The 23,875-nt window shown below is 37.5% G+C and overlaps 2 protein-coding genes across 3 annotated transcripts in view; both read left to right on the top strand.

Annotated features, from left to right (window-relative positions):
- Positions 1-192: 192 nt before the first annotated feature.
- LOC136277702 (tetratricopeptide repeat protein 28-like) lies at positions 193-18,260 on the top strand. Its single transcript, XM_066160233.1, has 6 exons — positions 193-333; positions 4,220-4,371; positions 6,093-6,254; positions 8,250-8,327; positions 10,365-10,432; positions 11,376-18,260. Exons 2-6 carry the CDS (start codon positions 4,275-4,277, stop codon positions 16,185-16,187), a joined length of 5,217 nt encoding a protein of 1,738 aa, XP_066016330.1. The 5' UTR covers positions 193-333; positions 4,220-4,274; the 3' UTR covers positions 16,188-18,260.
- A 3,909-nt stretch (positions 18,261-22,169) lies between these two features.
- The window catches only part of LOC136277703 (tetratricopeptide repeat protein 28-like), a 13,859-nt gene continuing 12,153 nt past the window's right edge, over positions 22,170-23,875 (top strand). For both annotated transcript variants that reach the window (XM_066160235.1, XM_066160234.1), the window contains exon 1: positions 22,170-22,331. The gene's annotated coding sequence lies outside the window, so the exon portion shown is untranslated. The remainder of the gene's footprint in view (positions 22,332-23,875) is intronic.

Below are 23,875 nucleotides of genomic sequence, written 5' to 3'. Positions count from 1 at the left end.
AACAGTGCGATGCATGAAAGAAACAGCTTTTTTAAACTCAAAGCAATAATTTGGCCAAACTACAGACCTAGGTCACAAATCCAAACGAGCTCTTTTTTTTTCAATTTCCGCTAAAGCAACTTCCGGCTTCAAGCTTGCAAAGACTTATGGGCCAAGGGACTCCCCCTTTCATTTTCACAACAAGCTATTGCGATTCTTCATTCTGTATCATAGCTTTGAAGTCTTTTTTGTTACTTTCTTGGTCTTAGTTACTTTCTTTGAAACATTTCCACGTGGAATTGAGGAAGCAAGGTCGTAAAACAGTCAAACGTGGCTTCCATTTCCGCGACAGAGGTAAGAACGCATGGTTGTATCAGATTTTTGAACATAATTTAAGGTAAATACTTTTATTCTAAGTTTCTCAGTTAACATTTTCTCTTTCACATGTTCTTAATCTGTCCTAATTTTCTCTGATTTCCGGCCATGGAAGACGTTCCTGCAGTTAACTGACGAGGATTGCTAACTTTTATTGATTCTGGCGTGTATTAATTACTTTGCCGCTTCGTGTTACTTAAAAGCTACTTAAGTTTAGCTTGTTCGAGCAAGCTACAGCTGTCGAATTCACTAAAACTTTGCAGGCAATACTTGGCTTATATATGCATTTACTTAATTTGCTCCCGTTTTTACGATGCATTTGATCAAAAAAAAAGCGATAAACATTCGCAGCGTATTTCATGTGATCATGTTTAATTTATTATTTTATAGTTTGAAAGAAATATTTTTCTTTTTGATAGGCTACTTGAATTGTCCTAAACTGTGCTGTTATACTGGTTTCCTTGTTAAATATTTAGACTAAATAATTTTTCTACAGATGTCAGCTAGTGATTTATTGCAAGCTTCCTTTCAATTGACTGTTTCCGATTTTTAAGAATCCAATTCACCAACTGGTAATGATTGCATATTTAGAGTGATTGATTGGTATCTGAGTAAAGTTTTACCTTTTGTCATCAGCTAATTAACACATGATCAATCATTAATCAAATCATGTACATGTTTCTGATCAATTTTTTTTCTTTATTATCAAAACTTGTATACTTATTATTGGCTGCATGCATTCAAGTATGTGTCTTGGGGTAAATTCAAGACTTCTGTTTGGTTCTTACTTGGTCAGGATTTTGCCAAAAGGACCATCATCGCACCATATGGACAAAAATAAAACATGCATTTTTTACTTGAAAGCCAGAAAATTCAAAATAAAAAAATTTAGTCCAAGTGACATTGATGCATGACTGTTACCTTGCTTTCTTGAGCCGTACTTGGGAATATTGGCACTACATATGTCATTTCTACATCGACACAACCTTGGGCCAATATTCTCTAGAAAAGCCCTCGGCTCCACCAGTTAGTCAGAAGTTAGTACTGGCTTTTGCAAAAATAATCTACACTTAACATGTATATTAGGCTATTTTGAATTCCAGAACCATTGATTTCTTTGTTACTCTACATTTATTGAATTTTTTTTGTACACGAGGTCAGCCAGCAAGGATTATATGATATTTGAAAAACAACCAGCCTTGATAGCAACAGAATTAATGTAAGCAGTAAAAAAAAATCATTTTTGTGCACAAAACATAGAACCATGAGGGGTTAGAAAAACAATTTGTTGTATACTTGTACAGGTAAACCACAAATGTCAGCACCTGTGTGGTATTGAAATCCATTTCAAAATAAACTAGACACCTACAGCTTTGTATGTGTGACACAGAAAGAATATCTTTGCATGAGGACCTTGGAAATACAAGCAATCATTAATTTCACCCTTCCCATGAGTGACCAAGGTAGAATTCTCCTTACAATATCAATACAATATTAATCAGAGGGGTGATGAGAATAAAAAAAATATAAGTTAAAGGATTTTTTAGTTGATCCAGTTCCAAATTCTCAGAAATAGCATCATAAATATTGTATGGCAGACAGTAAGGAGAATTATTAATGAGATCTTGGCCGGGTGTTAAAGCGTTAAACACCTAAAAAGAAGTCCAAGAGGCTCTGTGTGGTAAGAGCTTTAAGCATCATGCATAATTCTCCCAAAATTCAAGCTTGAGAAAGTGTATGTGGCTTTTGTTATCAGATGGAAAAGGAATGTTGAAACATATCTATCTGCAGAATTATACACCAAAATTGGCAAATTCACCTTAAGTTCATAAACATACTTATATTCATTGCTTTTTTTTCACATTGTTGCCTAGCTGACATGGCATAACTTTTACCCTCTTCCAATGAACGTTAGGATTTACTGGTAATTACTTATTTAAAGGAAATGGAAATCAAGGGTTCATCAAGTGAATTTTGCAAAGATATAGTCAAATATCCTTTATACTATATTTCTTTCAAGGTCTCCCATATCCTTGTAAAACTAACTTCCTTCCAGTATTGCACATGCTAAATGTTTTCTGGAAACATAATAATCACAAAAACCCTGGATAAAGCGTTGGGGATGCCCTTGGTTGAAAATAAAATAGAGGTGAAATAGTCAATCAACAAATGTCAATAGCTCAAGCTTTATTGACTGAATATTTCCAATCAATTTTTTTTATCAAAACTGGTTTTAATTATAGTTCTACATATGGCTGCATGCATCCAAGTATGTGTCTGGTGATAATTTAAAATGTATGTTAAGTCTGGAGGTAAATTTGAGAGTTCTGATTGGTTCTTACACAGTCAGGATAATTTGCCACATGGACCATCATTGTTCTATACAGACAATCATAAAACATGTATTTTTTTCTTGAAAGCCAGAAAATTCAAAGTCATCCGGTTTATTCCAAGTGACAATGGATTAAGCTTGCTTTCTTGAGCAAGGGAAAATTGGCATGATACATGTCATATCTATACTGCCACAACCTTAGGCCAATATATATTCCCTGAGTTAAGCCCTCACACTAGACTGGTAGGTAAGGAGTTACTCCTAACTTTTGGAAAATGATTTATGCTATACATGTATCTTTGGCTAATTTGAATTCCAGAACAATCTATTCTTGTTAGTCTACATTCATTGAAATTTTTTCTACATGAAGACAGTCAGTAAGGATTATATAATATTTGAAAAACAACCAGTCTTGATTATCAGGAGAATTAAAGTTACCATCAAAGACAAATCAATTTTTTTGCACAAAACAATAGAAACATAAAGCGATCACGATAACAATTTGTCAGCATCTGTACCAAATTGAAATCCATTTCAACATACATCAGCATGCGTTAGTGTATATAATTCAGCGCTTTAAATTTCCTGCTATAAGTGTAACAGTTGAACGAACACCGATCTATACAAATATGGGCATCAGTTGAACTGGAGGAAATTGAATGACCTGTATAAGTTTTGACCAGTAATCCCTATTTAAAAATCAAACAAGAGAACATTTCTTTAGTTTTGTAAGATTTGTTTCTTATGAGAAAGAATTCAGCATAAACTTTAATTCCCCTTTCATTGAGACATGCCATGCATGGCCTTATAATTAGTGTGGTGGACTCAGGGTCAAGAGGTCTGCATATGTAACCGGGCCTGTGCTGGACTCAGGGTTAAGAGGTCTGCAGTTGAAACCTCAGGGTGAGTCATGTGTTTTGTTCTCACAGTGCCCCTCTCCACCAAGGAGTATAAATGAGTAGTAGAGATTTATAATAGTCAAGGGAAGCCTGATGAAATGTTGTGGGGAGGGAGGAGAAGGGGGGGGTTGGGTAACCATGTGATGAATTAGTATCGTGTCCAGGGGGTGGGTAGTAATACTCCTAGTCACTTCATGTGAGAAAACCATAAGCTCAGGGCCTGGACAGGCCACTGCTCAAATACAGACTTTACCTAACTACCTACAGCCTCTTAATGTAAATTAATAATTTGAACTGCTGCTATTACAAACTATTTGAAATTGTGAGACACAGATGATGATTTTTGTCCAATTTATCTCAGTTAACTGGGAATGTATTTATAAATCTTGAAATTTTTTATTATAAGAGGTGAATTACTGTTCTTCTTAAAATAAATTCTTGTTTTCTTCAGTATATGCATCTTTTGTTCTTTTGCTTCTTAATCAGTTATTTGTATTCCATTAATGGACTTGTGATCTTGTGTCTAAAAAGTGTATCCCTCCCATGCTCAGAGGGGAGAAAATATTTATTTTACAGCTGGGTAATATGTTGAGCTCAGATGTTTATTGACCATTTGTAACCATCTTTTTTTCAGGCCAAGATAACTTTAAAAAGCAACTTTTTGGAAGAAGCATCTTCTTACAGTTGCTATGACTTCAGGAAGAAGTCCAATTAAAGTTTCATGTGAAAAAGAAGACTTAGCTGACCAAGAAAATGTACCAGATTTTGATGAGGACACTTTACGAGGTGAGCTAGGCTTGAGTTTGGCATCAGTTATTGTTAGAACAATTTCTTTTCCACCAGTTTCAAGAAGCAAGCGGATTTGGAGAAGGATACACTGTATTACCACTTTAAATGAGATTTTGGCCGGTCATGACTCTCTTCTATGATTAGAATATGTTGTTCATTGAGAGGATTTATGACACAGAAACCTTTGACATTTGCTTAACACAGATATAATTATAAGTGAAAAATACTTTATTTTGATCATCATATAACATCCATTTTGTAAGTTTGCATCATAAGTACCATCATCATCATCATCATCATCACCATCATCATCATCATCATCACCATCATCATCATCACCATCATCATCATCATCATCATAATCATCATCATCATCATCATCATCATCTTTATAGTGCATTAACAATCAATTCAAAGGCTTCAACATCCCCTCCCTTCTCATTGATCATCATCCAAGCCATAGAGGGGGGTGGGGGGTGGGGAAGATAAGATTAAACAATTTGCATTGGGGAATTTGAACCAGAAAAGTAAAGACTTTCCATTAGAATACAAGTGTTATATCATTGAATATGGTGGTGTTTAAGGTAGATAGTGTTTAAGGTAGATAGTGCACTTTCACTAACAAGTGGCTAAGAAGAAAAACTTGCACAAGGTCTAGGTTTTAAAGCTTGGTCAATGTGTTGAAAGTCACAGTTGCTTATTATTTCGCTTTTTACTTAAAAATTGGGTAGGGCATTTGAACACATATTTTACCCGAGGGGATAGGAATTTTTGGTAACCAATCCCTGAAAGTTTAAGTGCCTAAGGGTTTGCTTCAAATTGAGTGACGTCTAATTCTCGTCATTACTATTACCACCGTTGTCATCCACATTACTGCATTATCATAACCTATAATCTCATCTTCTTTATTTTTATTATTCTTATCATTTATATCACAACTATTTGTCTATGGGTAATTTTGCTTGAGAGTGACAGTTGCTAATTTTGCTTTTTACCAAGAAATTGGGTACATTTTATCGTAATTTTTGCCGGGGGGGGGGGAGAAAGGGGGGGGAAGGGGGAGGTGGAAGGGGAGGGGGATGGGGAGGGGAAGGGGAGTTTGAAGAGACCAACCTCCAAAAGTCCAGGGGTTTGCTTCAAATTGAGTGATGCTCAATTCTCATTATCATCATCATCGTTGTCCTCATCATCATCCCTGTTGTCACCCACATTATCAGCATTATCATAACTATTAATCTCACAGAAACAGAACGAGACTCTGGGCCTTCCATATGGGTCATTAATCCTTCAAGATAAATGAGGATTTGGGTCAGTTTCCAAAAGAAATATAACATATTTAACTCCAGATTTCCCACATCTAATGTTATTATGGTTAGTTTTCTTGAATGTGTTTAGATCTTTTTGAAGTAGGGATTGCACTCTCTTCTAAACAATTATCACAACAGCAACTGAGTCTAATTGGTTGAGCTTTCAACCATAAAAAGTCTCATAAATTAACTGAGTGGGGTTTTTCCCATGAGGGGCAGGGGGGTCAAGCTGCAGACATCATCTAACGGTTTTCAGGGGATGGGTCAAGTCAGGCAGGTGCAAAGTGGCAGCTGGCACAAAAGGAAAAATCTGCAGATTTTAAATCTCCAGATCTTGGCAGCTCTGCTTATACACTAATTAACTACCACCACAGACTTTGACATAAATTATTTTCTATCTTTTCTTTGCAGCCACAGCTGATGTTTACAGGAACGAGGGCAATGAGGCCTTCAAGAAAGGAGATTTCATCAATGCTATTCACTTTTACACAAAAGGAATTAAAATGAACTGCAATGAGAAAGAACTGAAGGCCAAACTGTACAACAACAGGGCTATTGCATATTTTAAACTTGGTAAGATGATAGTGACTGATTTGCATCAGTCAGCATTAAAATACTCTTGATATAATGTCCAATAGCAATGTATTCCTACCTTCAGCAAGCTCTACCGTGAGTTGTGATACATCTTAGTCGAGCAGAAGAGAAGAAATGGAATTTGCGAGTACGATTCAGCCCTCTATGAAGGAGAACCGTGTGCATTCGACGAGGACTGACTAAGACAGTTTCTCGCCTGCGGTTTTCAGGTCAAGATTAGAACAAAAAATTCCTGTTACTGAATGTTTAGTTTGCTGCGTTTGTGTTTTGTTTTCTATGGCGAAATCTATTCCAAGAATAGGTAGCTGTGTTCGTTTCTGTTGCCATAACTTTTTATTCCTTAGCACTATGTGCGGGGGAAGCTTCCCCTTGGTCAGTACCTTAGAGTTTCGTTACTGTAGAAAAATTTCCTTAGTAAACCAAAAGCTAACTTTTGACCAAAGAATCAACTGGATCACAAGGCACGATGATTTTTCACCGAGAAGTCATAGGGCAATTTCGCTGCAAGTTGCTCATTTCCTTAGAGATTGTAAAGGCAGAGGCTATCATCGCGAACGTCGAGCCGTTCGAACCGAACAGAAAACGAGTGAGCTTTTAGTCATCTCATTCAAGATAATCTAAGTTAGGGATTTTAATAGAGAAAAACTTCTTTAGTTTAAGTGCAGCTTTGCCGTATGACCCATTCCGCTCAAAGAAATAACTGACATCAGTATTATAAATTAATATTTCGTAGGCATCGACTTTCACACAGCACTAATGGATTCGCTACCATCTAATTTAATAAAAATTGTGTTTCTCTATCTATCTCGTTGCAGTGCAGTTATCACAATGAAATTGCTATTGTTGCAAATTTTAGTTTCTTGAGGGCAGGGGGGGATGGATGGCTCGTGGGATGGATTTCCGGAAACTTAGGTTATGGGGAACGGCCCCTTCGAGCTTGTGTATAGGCCAGTATCCGCCAGAGGTTTCGCACTGTTCACGCAACAGGATATCGGTCAGCTCAGGAAAGGGCTCGAACTTCATTACAAATAATGTATTTCTGTTATTAAAATACGATATAACTCACAATTGGTAGGATTTTCATACGATAAGAAAAGCGAAATTGTAGTCATGTGGAAAGATGAGGAGTATGAGTATATCTCAAGCGTGTGAAATAAACAACAATAAGAAGCTCACCATTCTTCGCTTGTGAAATGTCAGCCGAAAAGAACGTTGAACAATCGTGTTCGGTGTGGGAGCAGACTCCTTAATTAGCGGTCTTTTCAGCTGAATTCATTGGTTGTCTTCCCCTGATTTGATTAGTGATATGTGTTGGTAACAGACGTCTTCAAAGCCGGTACGCAGGATGGAGCCGACGATATCGAAGATCATATCGACGATCGAAACGCGTCCATTTTGGACATATAGCTACATCCTTTGGAAAGTAGTGTACAGAAATACCCGGTATAAGTGTATTATTCTTGTAGCTAACATCATTTGGCTCTCCGGTCACGCAATACATTCATCCTTTCTTCTCGATTCCTCCTTTCCTCACCAAAGTCGCCGACGTGTTTTCATAGCTTTGCACGTCACAGCTATGTAACATGATCGTTTTGGCCGCGCTTAATGGGGAAACTTTTTGGCCGCCAAAGCGTACTTTACTAGGGTCGTTTATTTCTAATTTTAAAACACAGCTATCAACCAGAAAATGCAAAAAACAAATTTGGTGTCATAGGCACTTCAATATGCTTTTTTTCTCTTTTGAAGCTAAGGGCTGTCAGTACTGTCTGCAGTAGTTTTCTGAAAAAGGCGATGATTTTGAATGCATGCCCAAAAATAGAAAAATATGCGCCTTATCTTGGCCTCTCAAAAATTTCAACAAGTAACCTCTTACCCCAGACATCAATAAACATCGTAAGCTTTTCCTAAAATTAATGTAAAGGTGGTGGGTTTGCTATATATACAGCTAATCAGAGATATTTATTTTAAAAACAGGGAATCACCAGGATTCACTAAGGGATGCAGAAGCAGCCATTGAGTTGAATCCAACTTTCCTCAAGGCAATTGTGAGAGGTTAGATATATTAACTGTGCTATAATAAAAGTAAAAAAAAAAAACTCAACACTCTAACATTAAGTAAAGTTAAATCTTGTCTCAGCTGACTTTGATAAAGAGGTCTAGACCACCCTGAGGTACATTTGAATCCAGTTCTTGGCTGCTGTGCTGTGACTTTCCATTACGATGAGAATATTATTTTGAGTTGGCTGAGGAACTCAATGCTAAATGCAAAGCAAAATTTCAGCATGAGTATTTTAGTTTCCTTCTGCTCAATGCGTGAGGTAATGGTGTCAGATATCTTCAGTCACTATCTAGCTGTTTTGAAAAGAAGTAAGGACTTAACTTAACTCAAAGCTGTAACAAAACTTCCTCATTTGTCAAGTATAACTCAACTTCAAGTGCGGTAATACATGCGATAAGTATGTAATTAGAGACGGCATGAGTAAATCTTATTCTTGGTGAACGTCAAACCTTAGTTTGAGTCACTTCTTAGGAATCAATTATCAACTGATTGAGTAACACAAATATCAGACCTGGTTTGATGCTACTCTGGTTTGCAGATTTAATGAATGTAACCGAAGAAGTTACAATTCATAGAGCCAACGTTTCGACACCCCTGTCTAGTGCCTTCATCAGGGGTGATCTAAACGCTGCAACAAGAGGTCCTTTTATATGATCCCTAATTAGCTGCCTTTTTTCTGGCAAGGTGTCAGGAGGTAAGCCGCTATCGTCACGATTTAAAGGAGCGAGGGCGGATTTAATATGCCAAGCCTCCAAACAAAGGCGCTGGTGATAACGCCGATTAGTGGTGATAATTTTAGAATTATCCCACCCAATTGTATGGTTAATTAGGCATGTGTGCTCCGATAAAGCTTAAAAGAAAACTGCTTTTTGATGCTCTTTCAAACGTGTACCAAACTGAAAAAATAATGGGATAATAATAATAATGGATATCCACATAAAAGGACCTCTTGTTGCAGCGTTTAGATCACCCCTGATGAAGGCACTAGACAGGAATGTCGAATCGTTGGGTCTATGAATTGTAACTTCTTCGGTTATATTCATTAAATCTGCAAACCAGAATAGCATCAAACCATGTCTGATTGTCCACCTGATTGCCGTGTGAACTTTAATATATAAAACAAATATGTTTACGCAAACTAAAGGGAAACTAGTATTAATATCAATTCAAATTTTTTATTTTTTATTTTGATTGAAGCTGAAATTCAACGCCATGAACAGTCACCACAAGGAATTTTATAAACAACATCACGCAAGTCGTTCGCCTCTCTTCCATACATTAAAGCGTAACAGAACCTCTGACTCGTGTCCTCAAAAAATACGACATCACAGTGGTGAACAAACCACTCATCACCCTTCAACAACAGTTCCCGGCCCCAAAATTTCGACCATCGCTGGAATCGCAAACAAATGTTGTTTATAAAATTCCTTGTGGTGACTGTTCATGGTGTTATATTGGTGAGACTGGCAGGGCCTTCAACAAAAGAAAGAAAGAACACCTCAGAAATATGAAAACCACGGCAAAAGGCTCAAGAATTGTCAATCACGTCTGGGCCAATAGTCACGCAATAGACTTTGATAATGCATCTATTATTGACAAAGGCGGTTTCAGAACAAGAAAAATACTAGAAGCGTGGCATTCCAAGTTAACTCCCAATGCGGACAACAATTCCTGTCCTTTGCCCGGACATTACAACATTCATTTCAACAAACATTCTTAGTTATCAGCATTTTCAATTTTTACTTTGTACTTCACACCTAATATTTTTTACCTTTTTATCATTTTACCCGTTGAAGGCTGTAGCGCAAACAGCCGAAAGCTCGTATTTTTAAAAGTTTTAGCCAGAGATCGTTTTTAAATTTCATAAGATGTTTTATCCTGGCTGCGGCCCCTCTATTTTTTCTTTTCCTTTTAGTTTGTTTTTGTTTTGTTTTTTCTGGTCTGTAATGATTTAGCTTTCTATGGCTTCTGGTTCTTTTCTTGGAATTGAGCTACAGTAATTATAAGCTTTTTTGCGTTGTTGCCTACAGGAGCCACTGCCTGTGTTGAACTGAAGAGATTTAAAGAAGCCGTCACTTGGTGTGATAAGGGATTAGCTGTATCCTTTGAAGGAATATTTTATTTTTAACCGTGGGTATAAAGGATGTGTTCCAAAGTGCAAAGAAGGGTATTAATTACGATGGGAACTTGTCATCTTTGAGTGTGTGTGACTAAAAACTGTGGGAAAACGCAATACCTTATGACTTAATAGTGATATACTCCTTCTAGCCATGACTTCGTCATACTACCCATGCCACAACTGGTACATTAGTTTAGTTAAAAGACTAATATTCACCCAATTTATACATGGTATGTGGGTAGATGATCCCTCTAAAACGAGTCGGAAAAAGAAGCTTGGTAATGTTTCTATATTATGTTGATTTTTCTCCTTTAAATTTCCTCCACTACTTAGAGACGTGGAAACTTTCGTCGTCTTTTCTTATGGCCAGAGAGAACTTTTAAAGGCACATATCTGTGTTCTAGACTCATTTCTTCCACTGCTATAAAACATTAGTCTTATGTGAAAGCTATATTAATTTAAAATCGAGCAAGTGCTTCCTGGTTTTTGGAAACAAGGGGTTATATCTGGATATTTGGCATTAAAATTTGAGGTTGCACACGGGAATAAAACTTTTCGTATGTAGATTTACTTCATAACTGACTTCAAAACTGAATGTTAATTAAACATCTACCTTTCACGCAAACTCTCGTTATGGGCCACTTTAGAGTTGTGTTCTTAGTTGCCAAGCCTTTGATTTGGAGTGAGGCTGAAGGTGACCTTGCTGTGATAGAGACTTATATCTAGTGAGCATAATAACAAAGTAATTTGCATTTGGAAAGCAGAAATGTTGTATCATAACAAGGTCACCCTTAGCCACAATCCTGTTCAAAGGCTTGAGGACCTAACACGCAATTTTAAAAATGGACTATTATGTACCAATGTGCAAAAAATACTTTTTTTTTGTTTTTTTCACATATTTAAACCTTAACGTATCAAAAAGATCGACAAAGGTAATAGGATCTTGTTGTCATTAAGACTTCGGTCTCTCAAAGAAGTGGACGATGAGTCCGGGGAGGAAAAAGATCCTATTAGCTATGGCTATGGCAGTGCAAGTTCAGGTGATGTCAAGAAAGTCATAGACTTCTATAATCAGGGAGACAAGTATAGAGAGGGTAACAATTATGGCAATCTTGGCAATGCTTATTGCAATCTAAGTGAATTAAAAAAAGCCATAGAGTACTGCAACTTGCTTCTTAAAATTAGTAAAGAAGTAGGAGACAAGCATGGAGAGGGTAACGCTTATAGCGATCTTGGCAATGCGTATTGGAGTCTGGGTAATTTCAAAAAAGCCATAGAGTACCACAACCTACATCTTAAAATAGCCAAAGAAGTAGGAGACAAGCGCGGGCAGGGTAACGCTTATGGTAGCCTTGGCAAAGCTCTTTTCTGTTTTGGTGATTTCAAAAATGCCAAAGAGTACCACAACCTACATCTTGAAATAGCTAAAGAAGTGGGAGACAAGCATGGAAAGGGTAACGCTTATTGCAATCTTGGCAATGCTTATCAAAGTCTGGGTGATTTCAAAAAAGCCATAGAGTACCACAACCTACATCTTAAAATAGCTAAAGATGTAGGAGACAAGCGAGGGGAGGGTGGTGCTTATGGCAACCTTGGCAATGCGTATCGGAGTCTTGGTGATTTCAAAAGTGCTCTAGAGTATCACAACTTACATTCTAAAATAGCTAGAGAAGTAAGAGACAAGCATGGGGAGGGTGGTGCTTATGGCAATCTTGGCAATGTTTATTACATTGCGGGGGATTTCAAAAAAGCCACAGTGTACCACAACCTACATCTTAAAATAGCTAAAGAGGTAGGAGACAAGCATGGGGAGGGCAAGGCTTATGGCAATCTTGGCAATGCGTATTGGAGTCTGGGTGATTTCAAAAAAGCCATAGAATATCACAACGTACATCTTAAAATAGCTAAAGCAGTTGGAGACAAGCATGGGGAGGGTAAAGCTTATGGCAATCTTGGTAATGCTTATGACAGTCTTAGTGATTTCAAAAAAGCCATAGAGTACCACAACCTAGATCTTAAAATAGCCAAAGAAGTAGGAGACAAGCATGGGGAGGGTGGTGCTTATGGAAATCTTGGCAATGTTTATCACCGTGCGGGTGATTTCAAAAAAGCCATAGAGTACCACAACCTACATCTTAAAATAGCTAAAGAAGTAGGAGACAAGCATGGGGAAGGTAGTGCTTATGGCAATCTTGGCAATGCGTATCAGAGTCTGGGTGATTTCAAAAAAGCCATAGAATATCACAACGTACATCTTAAAATAGCTAAAGCAGTTGGAGACAAGCATGGAGAGGGTAAAGCTTATGGCAATCTTGGTAATGCCTATAACAGTTTTAGTGATTCCAAAAAAGCCATAGAGTACCACAACCTAGATCTTAAAATAGCTAAGGAAGTAGGAGACAAGCATGGGGAGGGCAGTGCTTATGGAAATCTTGGCAATGTTTATCGCCTTGCGGGTGATTTCAAAAGAGCCAGAGAGTACCACAACCTACATCTTAAAATAGCTAAAGAAGTAGGGGACAAGCATGGGGAGGGTAGTGCTTATGGCAATCTTGGCAATGTTTCTTACAGTCTAGGTGATTTCAAAAAAGCCATAGAGTATCACAACTTACACCTTAAAATAGCTAAAGAAGTAGGAGACAAGCATGGGGAGGGTGGTGCTTATGGCAATCTTGGCAATGCTTCTTACAGTCTTGGTGATTTCAAAAATGCTATAGACTACCACAACCTACATCTTGAAATAGCTAAAGCAGTGGAAGACAAGGATGGGGAGGGTGGTGCTTATTGCAATCTTGGCAATGCTTATCAAAGTCTGGGTGATTTCAAAAAAGCCATAGAGTACCACAACCTACATCTTAAAATAGCTAAAGAAGTAGGAGACAAGCGTGGGGAGGGTGGTGCTTATGGCAATCTTGGCAATACGCATTGGAGTCTGGGAGATTTCAAGAAAGCCGTAGAGTATCATAACTTACATCTTAAAATGGCTAGAGAAGTAGGAGACAAGCATGGGGAGGGTGGTGCTTATGGCAATCTTGGCAATGCTTCTTACAGTCTTGGTGATTTCAAAAATGCCATAGACTACCACAACCTACATCTTGAAATAGCTAAAGCAGTGGAAGACAAGGATGGGGAGGGTGGTGCTTATTGTAATCTTGGCAATGCTTATCAAAGTCTGGGTGATTTAAAAAAAGCCGTAGAGTACCACAACCTACATCTTAAAATAGCTAAAGAGGTAGGAGACAAGCATGGGGAGGGCAAGGCTTATGGCAATCTTGGGAATGCGTATCGGAGTCTGGGTGATTTCAAAAAAGCCATAGAATATCACAACGTACATCTTAAAATAGCTAAAGCAGTTGGAGACAAGCATGGGGAGGGTGGTACTTATGGCAATCTTGGTAATGCTTATAACAGTCTGAGTGATTTCAAAAAAGCCATAGAGTACCACAACTTACATCTTAAAATAGCTAAAGAAGTAGGAGACAAGCATGGGGAGGGTAGTGCTTGTGGTAGCCTTGGCAATGCGTATCAGAGTCTGGGTGATTTCAAAAAAGCCATAGAGTACCACAACCTACATCTTAAAATAGCCAAAGAAGTGGGAAATAAGCATGGGGAGGGTAGTGCTTATGGCAATCTTGGCAATGCTTATGACTGTCTGGGTGATTTGAAAAAAGCCATAGAGTACCATAACCTATATCTTAAAATAGTTCAAGAAGTAGGAGATAAGCTTGGGGAGGGTAAAGCCTATGGAAATCTTGGCAATGCTTATTTCAGGCTGGGTGATTTCATAAAAGCCATAGAGTACCACAACCTACATCTTAAAATAGCCAAAGAAGTGGGAAATAAGCATGGGGAGGGTAGTGCTTATGGCAATCTTGGCAATGCTTATCACAGTCTGGGTGATTTCGAAAAAGCCATAGAGTACCACAACCTAGATCTTAAAATAGCTAAAGAAATAGGAGACAAAAAAGGGGAAGGTGGTGCTTATGGCAATCTTGGCAATGCTAGTTACAGTCTGGGTGATTTCGAAAAAGCCATGGAGTACCACAATCTATGTCTTAAATTATCTAAAGAAGTAGGAGACAAGCAAGGGGAGGGTGCTGCTTATGGCAGTCTTGGCAACGTGTATCGAACTCTGGAAGATTTGATCAAGGCCAACAAGTCATGCAAGCAAATGCTCAAAATTGCCAAAGAGATCGAAGACAAATCCATGGAGGCAACGGCCTACTATTTCTTAGGTTACGTTTTTGAGGTGCAAGGTCGACTTCCAGAAGCCGTTGAACATTACCAAGCTAGCATAACCTTATACAATTCCTTGAGAGTACTTCTAAAATCTAAAGATGAGTGGAAAGTTAATTTTCGAAATCAGTATCAAATGGCGTATACGGGTTTGTGGAGAGTTTTCGTAGAACAAGGTAATATAGATGAAGCCTTACTTGCTGCTGAGAAAGGACGAGCTCAAGCTCTGATCGACCTTATGGAATTTCGTTTTGGAACAAGTCAGTGTAATGGAGACTATGAAGATTTAACGGTTTTAAAACACGTTTCATCAAACACTGTTTTTCAGGCAGTGGACAGAGCTGACGTCAATCTTTGGGTTGTGTCCGAAGGAAAACAAGTTCAGTTAAGACAAAGCAAACTCAATGGTTCTGTTTCAGAGAACAGTAGAGCCAGCCAGTCCTTTGAGTCGTTCATGCTCGGTGTCTATACACAACTTGGTGTTCGTTCTGATGTAAGATGCGAGAACCGATCTTTGGATACTTTGAGGGAGAGCCGTCCAAGAGAAGATGAGAAAACTAAAGATGACAACCCTCAACCTCTCATGCAACAAAACGAATGCTTGAGCACTTTGTATGATACCGTCATGAAGCCGGTGGCTGAACTGGTTCAAGGGGATGAGCTACTCATTATTCCCGATGGACCCCTTTGGCTCGCTCCTTACGCTGCATTAAAGGATGGAAATTTTAAATACCTGTGTGAATCGTTCAGAATCCGACTCGCTCCATCGTTTACAAGTCTTAGACTTATTGCCGATTGCCCAGATGATTATCACAAAAGTAGTGGCGCGTTACTTGTAGGAGATCCGTGGGTAGCCGAGGTTACTAACAGCAAGGGAGAGAAACCCCTCGAGCAGCTTCCGTGTGCTAAAAAAGAAGTAGAAATGATCGGAAAGATTCTGAATATCACGCCTATCACTGGCAGAGAAGCCACGAAACGTGAGGTGTTGAAAAGACTCGGTTCCGTTTCCTTAGTGCACTTTGCGGCACACGGACGTATGGAAACTGGCGAAATTGCTCTTACGCCTGATCCAGACCGAGGATCTGCTGAGCCAACGAAGGAGGATTTCATTTTAACAATTGGAGATGTGTTGAATGTTCAACTTCGCGCCAAACTTGTTGTGCTTAGTTGTTGCCACAGTGGTCGAGGCGAGATCAAGGCAGAAGGTGTAGTTGGCATTGCGCGCGCTTTTATGGGGGCTGGTGCTCGGGCTGTTGTGGTCTCCCTGTGGGCGGTTGAAGACAAGGCTACTCTTGAGTTCATGAAATGCTTTTATCAACACCTTGCAGAAAGTAAACCTGCAAGCGAATCCCTGAACCTGGCCATGAAAAGCCTCAGAGAATCAGACGAGTTCCGCGACATCAAATACTGGGCGCCCTTTTTGCTGATTGGAGATGACGTTACTCTTAACTTTATGACAAAGGAAAGAGAAATTTTGAATATAAAATCAAGTAAATGAAATTTTTTTATTTGATAAAGAATGACGCAGGAAATTGGAAGGTTTAAATGTTTCTCTGTTTTGGCGATTTTTGGCTATCTTTCATTACTTTTTACTCTTGTTAAATGGAACTTGAGATGTGTGACTTTACTTTGGTGAAGAAATAAAAACAGTCTATTTCATTATATTTTGATCAGTAGAATTGTATTTTTTTCTTACTTTTACAAATTTAAATGCTTGCGAAGAGATCGAAATCCAACAATTCTTCTGTTATGAATGCTTGCAGTATTTGAAGCCGATTACGAGGTTTCTGTTTTCGCCAAAATGACACTCAGCTCTGTTCGTGTATTACAATGAGTTGCATGGAAAACAACTTAAAAGTTTTTTTTCTTTTACAAAAGCAGGAGGTTTTCGAACGGGTTCTCAATATTCTAAGCTTCTAGTAAGCCATTCGTCATTTGCAAAAGTTAGCGAATCTTTTTTTTTTATTTCCAAAAAATTTGATTTGCAAAACGTGCAGTCATATGTTGATGAAACTTGGATGATTTTTCTACATTATAAATTCCTTTGTCACAAATTGAGATTATATTTACATGAAAAATTGATTATCATTTTTTTCAATCCATTTTAATGCAATTCTATCGATGCCAAGATTGCCATCATAAGCTTAATTTGAAGAAGTAAACATCAGAGATGATACTATTGAATTTGCCGACCATATGTTAGAGACATTAGACCAACTTTTAGGGGTATAACCAGTCTATAGTCCCGTAGGCCCGGCCTACAACTGTTTTCCGGAAGCTTGACTTTTATAATATGACTCTTGCAAATGATTAAATAAAAATTGAACTTTCTTAGGGAACAGGTCAACAACAAGTCAAAAGGCTGGTTACAACCCTGGTTTTAATTAAATGAGTTTGGTCAATTTTAGTCCGTTTTATCAAACATTTATCTGTTCGTTTTAAAGAACCACGGCAGAGAGGTAAAAAATTGTCCGTGTAATCTAAACCTGGAAACAGCGACATAGAGTTTACTGTAACTGAAGCTTCCATGGGTGTGACCATGGTATGTGACATGGAATTTGTTGTTTCTAGTAGGAAAATATTTATACCAATACATAAGGGAAGCAGTTAAAGCAATGCCGTAGCGTGGGGAGGGGCCGGGGGGGCCCGGGCCCCCCCAATAATTTGGCAAACTCCAAAAAATATATATTGAACACAAGAGTAGAACAGTAAAAATGAAGGTTAGGCCCCCCCAATAATTTTAACCCTGCTACGGCACTGGTTAAAGTAAGCCATGTAGTCCTCAATGAGAATTATTTTGATGAAATGGTTCATGAATTAATGTAAACGAAGTCCGTAGTTGAAAAGGTCTAGGGCTTAAGGATAAAACTTTCAATTTTTGTAAAATTCCCAGTTCAAATTTTTTTTCATTACTTTAAATTTACCTTAGTGTAATTTGAAGATGTCCTTTAATACCTTTCTTAGATTTAAGAATTTATACGTAGGTATTCAGAGCACGCTTTGTAATTAGAACCCGTTATGTGGTCAAGAGTTTAAGATATACTGTATCACAGCTGATTTAGTGGTAATTTTTGCAAAACAAATCTTAATTCTGCAGATTTTCGTAACTACCATTGGTATATGTCGGTATAATATGTAATATTTAACCTCGCACATGGTTGAATATGATGTAATGTGGGATTTAAAAAAACACGCTGGAACAGTTTTAACTAAATATGCTTTTGTATAATCTCAATGTATTTCGTATGAAGTATTTTGATGCACTCTTTATTTGCATTTTAAGACAATATTTCATTTACCTTAGTTCAATTAACTCATGAACTCACAAGTTCTGAAGAAAAATTCTCCCAACTGAGAAGAATGTGTTTCTTTGTTGCTTTATTCCGGGAATTCAATGTGGCATTACGTTTCAAAGAAATATCTTTCAGTTTAGATTTTCTCTGATTCTTATTGACACCATGTTTGTCGGTGTATTGATTTTGTGAGGAAAATTTAAATTATGATCAGCCTTGGAGTTAATGAGTTCATTTTAGTGTCTCCGTTCAGCGCGTGTTTTACTTAAAGCCTTGGATTGTTTAATGCAGTTTTCTACTTTACTTATTTTTTACTTCTTTGTGTCAGAGAAATATACAGTGTATAAAATACAAAAAATGCGTTAATTTTCATTGTCTGTCTCCAAAACAGATCCTATGGGGACCTCAATGCTAGTTTTGACTTGCGCACGCCAAGTTGATAATCTTTGCCGCTGACATTGCAGTAGCTCTCCGTGTTTCAAGCCCCCTTCCCACTTAAGAAACGCTCGTCGCCTCTTTGATTGTGTCTCTTCCACTGTCTATCGTTCTCGATATTGTCGCACAGTTTTGAACGCCGACGGACATGTTTATACTTTTACATGTCTACGCCTTTTTTTTATCTTTGTTCTCACACAATTTTTTACACCTCTTCATATTTATGCATCGCATGGTCTTAATGTTTGGCGCTGATCGAAGCACTTTTAGTTTCGTTCATAATATTATTATCAAAACTGAAAGCGACTCTATCCGTGCCAATCCCCATATGAAAATCAATTTTATCTTTCGTAACCCATGTTGATATGACACAACTCCCCATATTTTACAACAACTCTGTGGGTAGGTTTACTACTTAGGTCGTGGAAAAAGTGCAAAAAAAAGAGGAGCGTTGCGTGACGAGTCTAAGAACGGCCACAAAGGAGACCAGATCACGCTGTTATTTCTGCGAGGTGTGACGTTTGTTTTCCCAAAGCGATTCCCAGGAACGACAATTTGAATGGTTGTAATCTACTATAAAATTTCTTTGTTAATGGAGTCTACGTTTCCAGCAGTCTGTTCTAAACGGCGAAAGATTAGCCTTCAAACGCAGTGAAATAATTGCCACCTGAGTGTAACGCCAAATCAACACGCCGCTAAGCGTATGTTAGTGAATATTTTAAAACAATAGTGGCTATGTTAGTGCCGGTAGTTAGATAGCAGCGTAATATGTGACTAACACAGTCTACAGACTGTAAGATTTTACGCCACTATGTGCGTTGGTATTTATATAGGTAAGATTTTAAGCCGTTAACTAACAGCGTAAAATCTTACAGTATATAATGTACCGACTGGAAGAAATTACGCCGTTAGTTACTGGCGTAAAATCTTACATATGAGACAACCGACTGGAAGAAATTACGCCGTTAGTTACAGGCCTAAAATCGTACATATAAATTATGATTTGAAAAGAGTCTCTTAAAATAAATACCTGCTTTAGAATTTTTTTTTTTTTTAACTAGTGGGTGACCCGATATCGGCAGACAGCAAGAACGCGTGAGAACGTGCTTCGTGACAAAAGTCACGCATTTAGCGCGAGACTCATACTAAAAATATTATTTTTCATGCATTTATGGTTTTTGATTTGAACTGTTGATTATGGGGTGGAAACTGCTGCTTTAGTTAAGTGCATAGAAAATCAATTGTCTTCTAGATGAAATTTGGTGTGCATATATTTTGAGTTAGAGCTTCCAGCTTTGATTGGTTCAAACTTCACGGATGTGTTTGCCTCGGGGCGGTAACTGACATGAACATCACGCAGTTACTGAATTTTTCTCTGTTTTCCACAGGATTAATAACACCTAACTTTGTGGAAATAAATCAATGTTGTGTATATTTTGAACTTAACTATATCATGTGAGATTTATAAATCTCATCACCTCTAATGTTGCTTTTTTAACCCCATTTGTCGAGAGCGTATATATTACTTTGTAATTTAGGCTCCGTTGAGCTGATGTCTACCAGTACCTTTTGCAGACACTTTTTTACATGATAGTGTTAAAACAGAAGTTTAATTTCAAGCATTTTTTCACATCTGTAGTGGCTATGGAGAAGACTTCAACTGAAGTTCCAACTCTGGACGTTGAAACAGCTGAGAAAGAAATTTCACAGGATGTTAATGAAAAATCTCTACAAGGTATACTTTGCTACAAGAACATGCACTGTGTATTCCTGCTGTATATAGATCGTAGCAGAGGCAAAACAGCATGTATGACCACTCCGTGGGGGTGGACTTCTTAATCATAGGCTGATGGGGATGATCCGCTGGATAGAGTGGCATTTTCACGACCGAGTTGACTACAATGGGGTATTATTTTTAACAGAGTTAATTACAAGTATGGGGTCACACATTTTCGGAATTTTGGGGGTAAGAAAATTCGAGGAAAGTGAGGACTTTAAAACGGGAAGTTCGTTGTTATAAGTTTTTTACCAGCGTGTATTGCCAAAGTGACTAAGATGGGGTCGATAATAAGCCACAGAATAGACTGTAACGGGGTAGGGGGTTCTAAAAGACCAGCGGCACATACCCGAAAAAATTGACTTAAGTACTGCCTCAATTTATCGTATATTTTTTTTTCTTATACAAGGGATTGTGACGTTACCATGATGACAGCTTCCCCCGACACTGATCAACCATTGCTACGTAAATCAGCCATACTAATACTAATCTAGCCAAGACAAAGAAATCCCTGTTATTCAGTGGCTTTCAGTTTGTTGTTGCTATGGCAACTAGTTGGAACACTTAAGTTCATGATTCGCAGCCACTCGTTTCCTCTTTTTCGAACACGAGAAATGCTTGTTGATTGTGTTTCTAAGACTTACCTCTTAAGTTTAGTGTGTAGGGTAATAACGAAACATGTAAAAATGAGATATAATCATATACAGTATAGCTGATTGTATGAAAGTGAGAGAATGTTATGTGAAGCGTTCGAGAAGTATGTCAGTAATGTTTAAGTATAGACATACAAAGTAGGCTAAGTTTTTGGGAGATTTCTGCTCCGAATGCAGTCTATTAGGTTCATTTTGGTTGCTTTTGGCCTCACACCAACAACGCATCATTACAAAGCATTAACAACGTATCAATAAATGGGTTTATTTTCTAAGGAAACTGTGGTGCTGCGTCGGTGAGGGGTACAACAAGATAATTTGGTTTTATAATTCAACTGCACAAAGTAGTTTCAAAGGACGCGAATATGTATACCACATGTGTACAGTCGGTTATTTTTTACTATAAAAAATATGTTTAGGCGATTGGCTGCGCACGCTGGGCTTCTTTATCCGCTTTAATTTTCCCGCCTTATGAGAAATGAGTAGGGTTTTAGGGATTGAAAAAAAAGCAGTTGGATCATAAACAGCTTATTAGACTTTTTGGTTTGTAGTATTCCTTGGTATTTTCACCCATTGTTTCTGCTTTGAAGAAGTCGTAAGGCGAGTAAAATACGACACAACGCTTACAAATACTCAGGTATGTCACCGCCAGTTAAAAAATCATTTCAGGAAAAAAAAAAACTGGAAACGCATCCCCTGAATCAGTGCAGTGTCACAAACCCTCTTGGCTGTAAGGTCCTCTAAAGGATATGCAATCACAAAATTTCTATGAATACATTCCGAGAGGAATTTTTTTTCTAATATTAGAAAGACTTCCCTCTCATGTGTTATGTTAAGATTGCTAATGAGAACATGTAAAAGTGAGATGGAATAATGTAGTCGACGTTGGAAGAACACAAGAAAAGCATGAGAAATATTTAATTCTTACTTCTATGAACACGTTTCATAGTCAGTTTTTAGGAGTTTGTTCTCGTTGTACTTTTAATTTGTAACTATTGCAAATAAATTATCTTTAAACCTTTACGGGAGTTCTTTATGATGTAGATCAATTTTTTTTAGTGTTCAGTGTCGGTTAGAAATTCACGTTTCCGGCTTTCGTTTCCATGTAATACAGTTATAACATTCGTTACGTTGTTTTTAATATTTTCAATACTGAAACAGTGCGATGCATAAAAAAAACAGCTTTTTTAAACTCAAAGCAATAATTTGGCCAAACTACAGACGTAGGTCACAAATCCAAACGGGCTCTTCTTTCAATTTCAGCTAAACACTTCCGGCCTCAAGCTTGCACAGACTTATGGGCCAAGGGACTCCCCCTTTCATCTTCACAACAAGCTATAATTACGATTCTTCATTCTGTATCATAACTTTGAAGTCTTTCTTGTTACTTTCCTGGTCTTGGTTACTTTTTTTGAAACATTTCCACGTGGAATTGAGGAAGCAAGGTCGTAAAACAGTCAAATGTGGCTTCCATCTCCGCGACTGAGGTAAGAACGCATGTTTGTATCAGATTTTTGAACATAATTGAAGGTAATACTTTTATTCCAAGTTTCTCAGCTAACTTTTTCTCTTTCACATGTTCTTAATCTGTCCTAATTTTCTCTGATTTCCGGCCATGAAAGACGTTCCTGCAGTTAACTAACGAGGATTGCTAACCTTTATTGATTCTGGCGTGTATTAATTGCTTTGCCGCTTCGTGTTACTTATAAGCTACTTAAGTTTAGCTTGTTCGAACAAGCTACAGCTGTCGAATTAGCTAAAATTCGCAGTCAATACTTGGCATTTACCTTGGACAAAAAAAGTAATTCGTGAGAGTTAAAAGTAATATCCAAATTATCGATTTGATTTAGTGCAAGCGCTGATGATCGAAACACTTTCAGTTTTCAGCACGTCATGTTGCACATCCTCACAATCGTGTTTTACACTAGCTTTCATGTCGGGCTTATATAAGTATTTACTAAATTTGCTCCCGTATTTACGATGCATTTGATCAAAAAGCGATAAACATTCCCAGCGTATTTCATGTGATCGTGTTTATTATTTTATAGTTTGAAAGAAATATTTTTTCTTTTTGATAGACTACTTAGATTCTCCTTTTAAACTGTGCTGTTATACTGATTTCCTTGTTAAGTACTTAGACTAAATAATTTTTCTACAGATGTCAGCTAGTGATTTATTGCAAGCTTCCTTTCAATTAACTCTTTCCGATTTTTAGGAATCCAATTCACCAACTAGTAATGATTTAGAGTGATTGATTAGTATCTGAGTAAATTTTTACCTTTTGTCATCTGCTAATCAATACATGATCAGTCATTAATCACATCATGTAAATACTTCTGATCAATTTTTTTTTTAACTTTTTATCAAAACTGGTATACTTATTATTGGCTGCACACATCCAAGTATGTGTCTGGTGATAATTTATGTTATCACAATGGCAAGGTTAGTCCTGGGGTAAATTCAAGACTTCTGATTGGTTCTTACTTGGTCAGGATTTTGCCAAACGGACCATTGTTGCACCATACAGACAATCATAAAATATGTAGTTTTTACTTGGAAGCCAGGAAATTAAAAATAAACAAATTTAGTCCAGGTGACACTGGTGCATGACTGTTACCTTGCTTTCTTGAGCCATACTTGGGAACATTGGCACTAAATATGTCATTTGTACACTGACACAACCTTGAGCCAATATTCTCTTAGTCAGAAGTTAGTACTGGCTTTTGCAAAAATAATTCACTGTTTACAGTTGTATCTTAGGCTATTTTGAATTCCAGAACCATTGATTTCCTTGTTACTCTACATTAGCAACAGAATTAATGTAAGTATTAAAAAAAATCAACTTTTTACACAAAACATAGAACTATGAGGAGGTTTAACAATAACAATTTGTTGTATACATGTATAGCTAAACCAAAAATGTCAGCACTTATACAGTACTGAAATCCATTTCAAAATAAACTAGATGCCTACAGGTGTTTACCTAGGCTTTGTATGTGTGACACAGAAAGAATATCTTTGCATGAGGACC

The sequence above is a fragment of the Pocillopora verrucosa genome, chromosome 13 (genome assembly GCF_036669915.1).
Source record: "Pocillopora verrucosa isolate sample1 chromosome 13, ASM3666991v2, whole genome shotgun sequence".
NCBI lineage: Eukaryota > Metazoa > Cnidaria > Anthozoa > Scleractinia > Pocilloporidae > Pocillopora > Pocillopora verrucosa.
The sequence above is the reverse complement of the archived record's forward strand: the minus strand, read 5'-3'. Positions and strand labels throughout refer to the sequence as shown.

What these genes read in the sequence shown, in the direction of transcription:
- LOC136277702 (XM_066160233.1), top strand. Translation starts at nt 4,275, where the DNA reads ATGACTTCAGGAAGAAGTCCAATTAAAGTTTCATGTGAAAAAGAAGAC. An exon ending in TGATGAGGACACTTTACGAG is followed by an intron (nt 4,372 to 6,092) that starts GTGAGCTAGGCT and finishes TTTTCTTTGCAG; the next exon opens with CCACAGCTGATGTTTACAGG. An exon ending in TATTGCATATTTTAAACTTG is followed by an intron (nt 6,255 to 8,249) that starts GTAAGATGATAG and finishes TTTTAAAAACAG; the next exon opens with GGAATCACCAGGATTCACTA.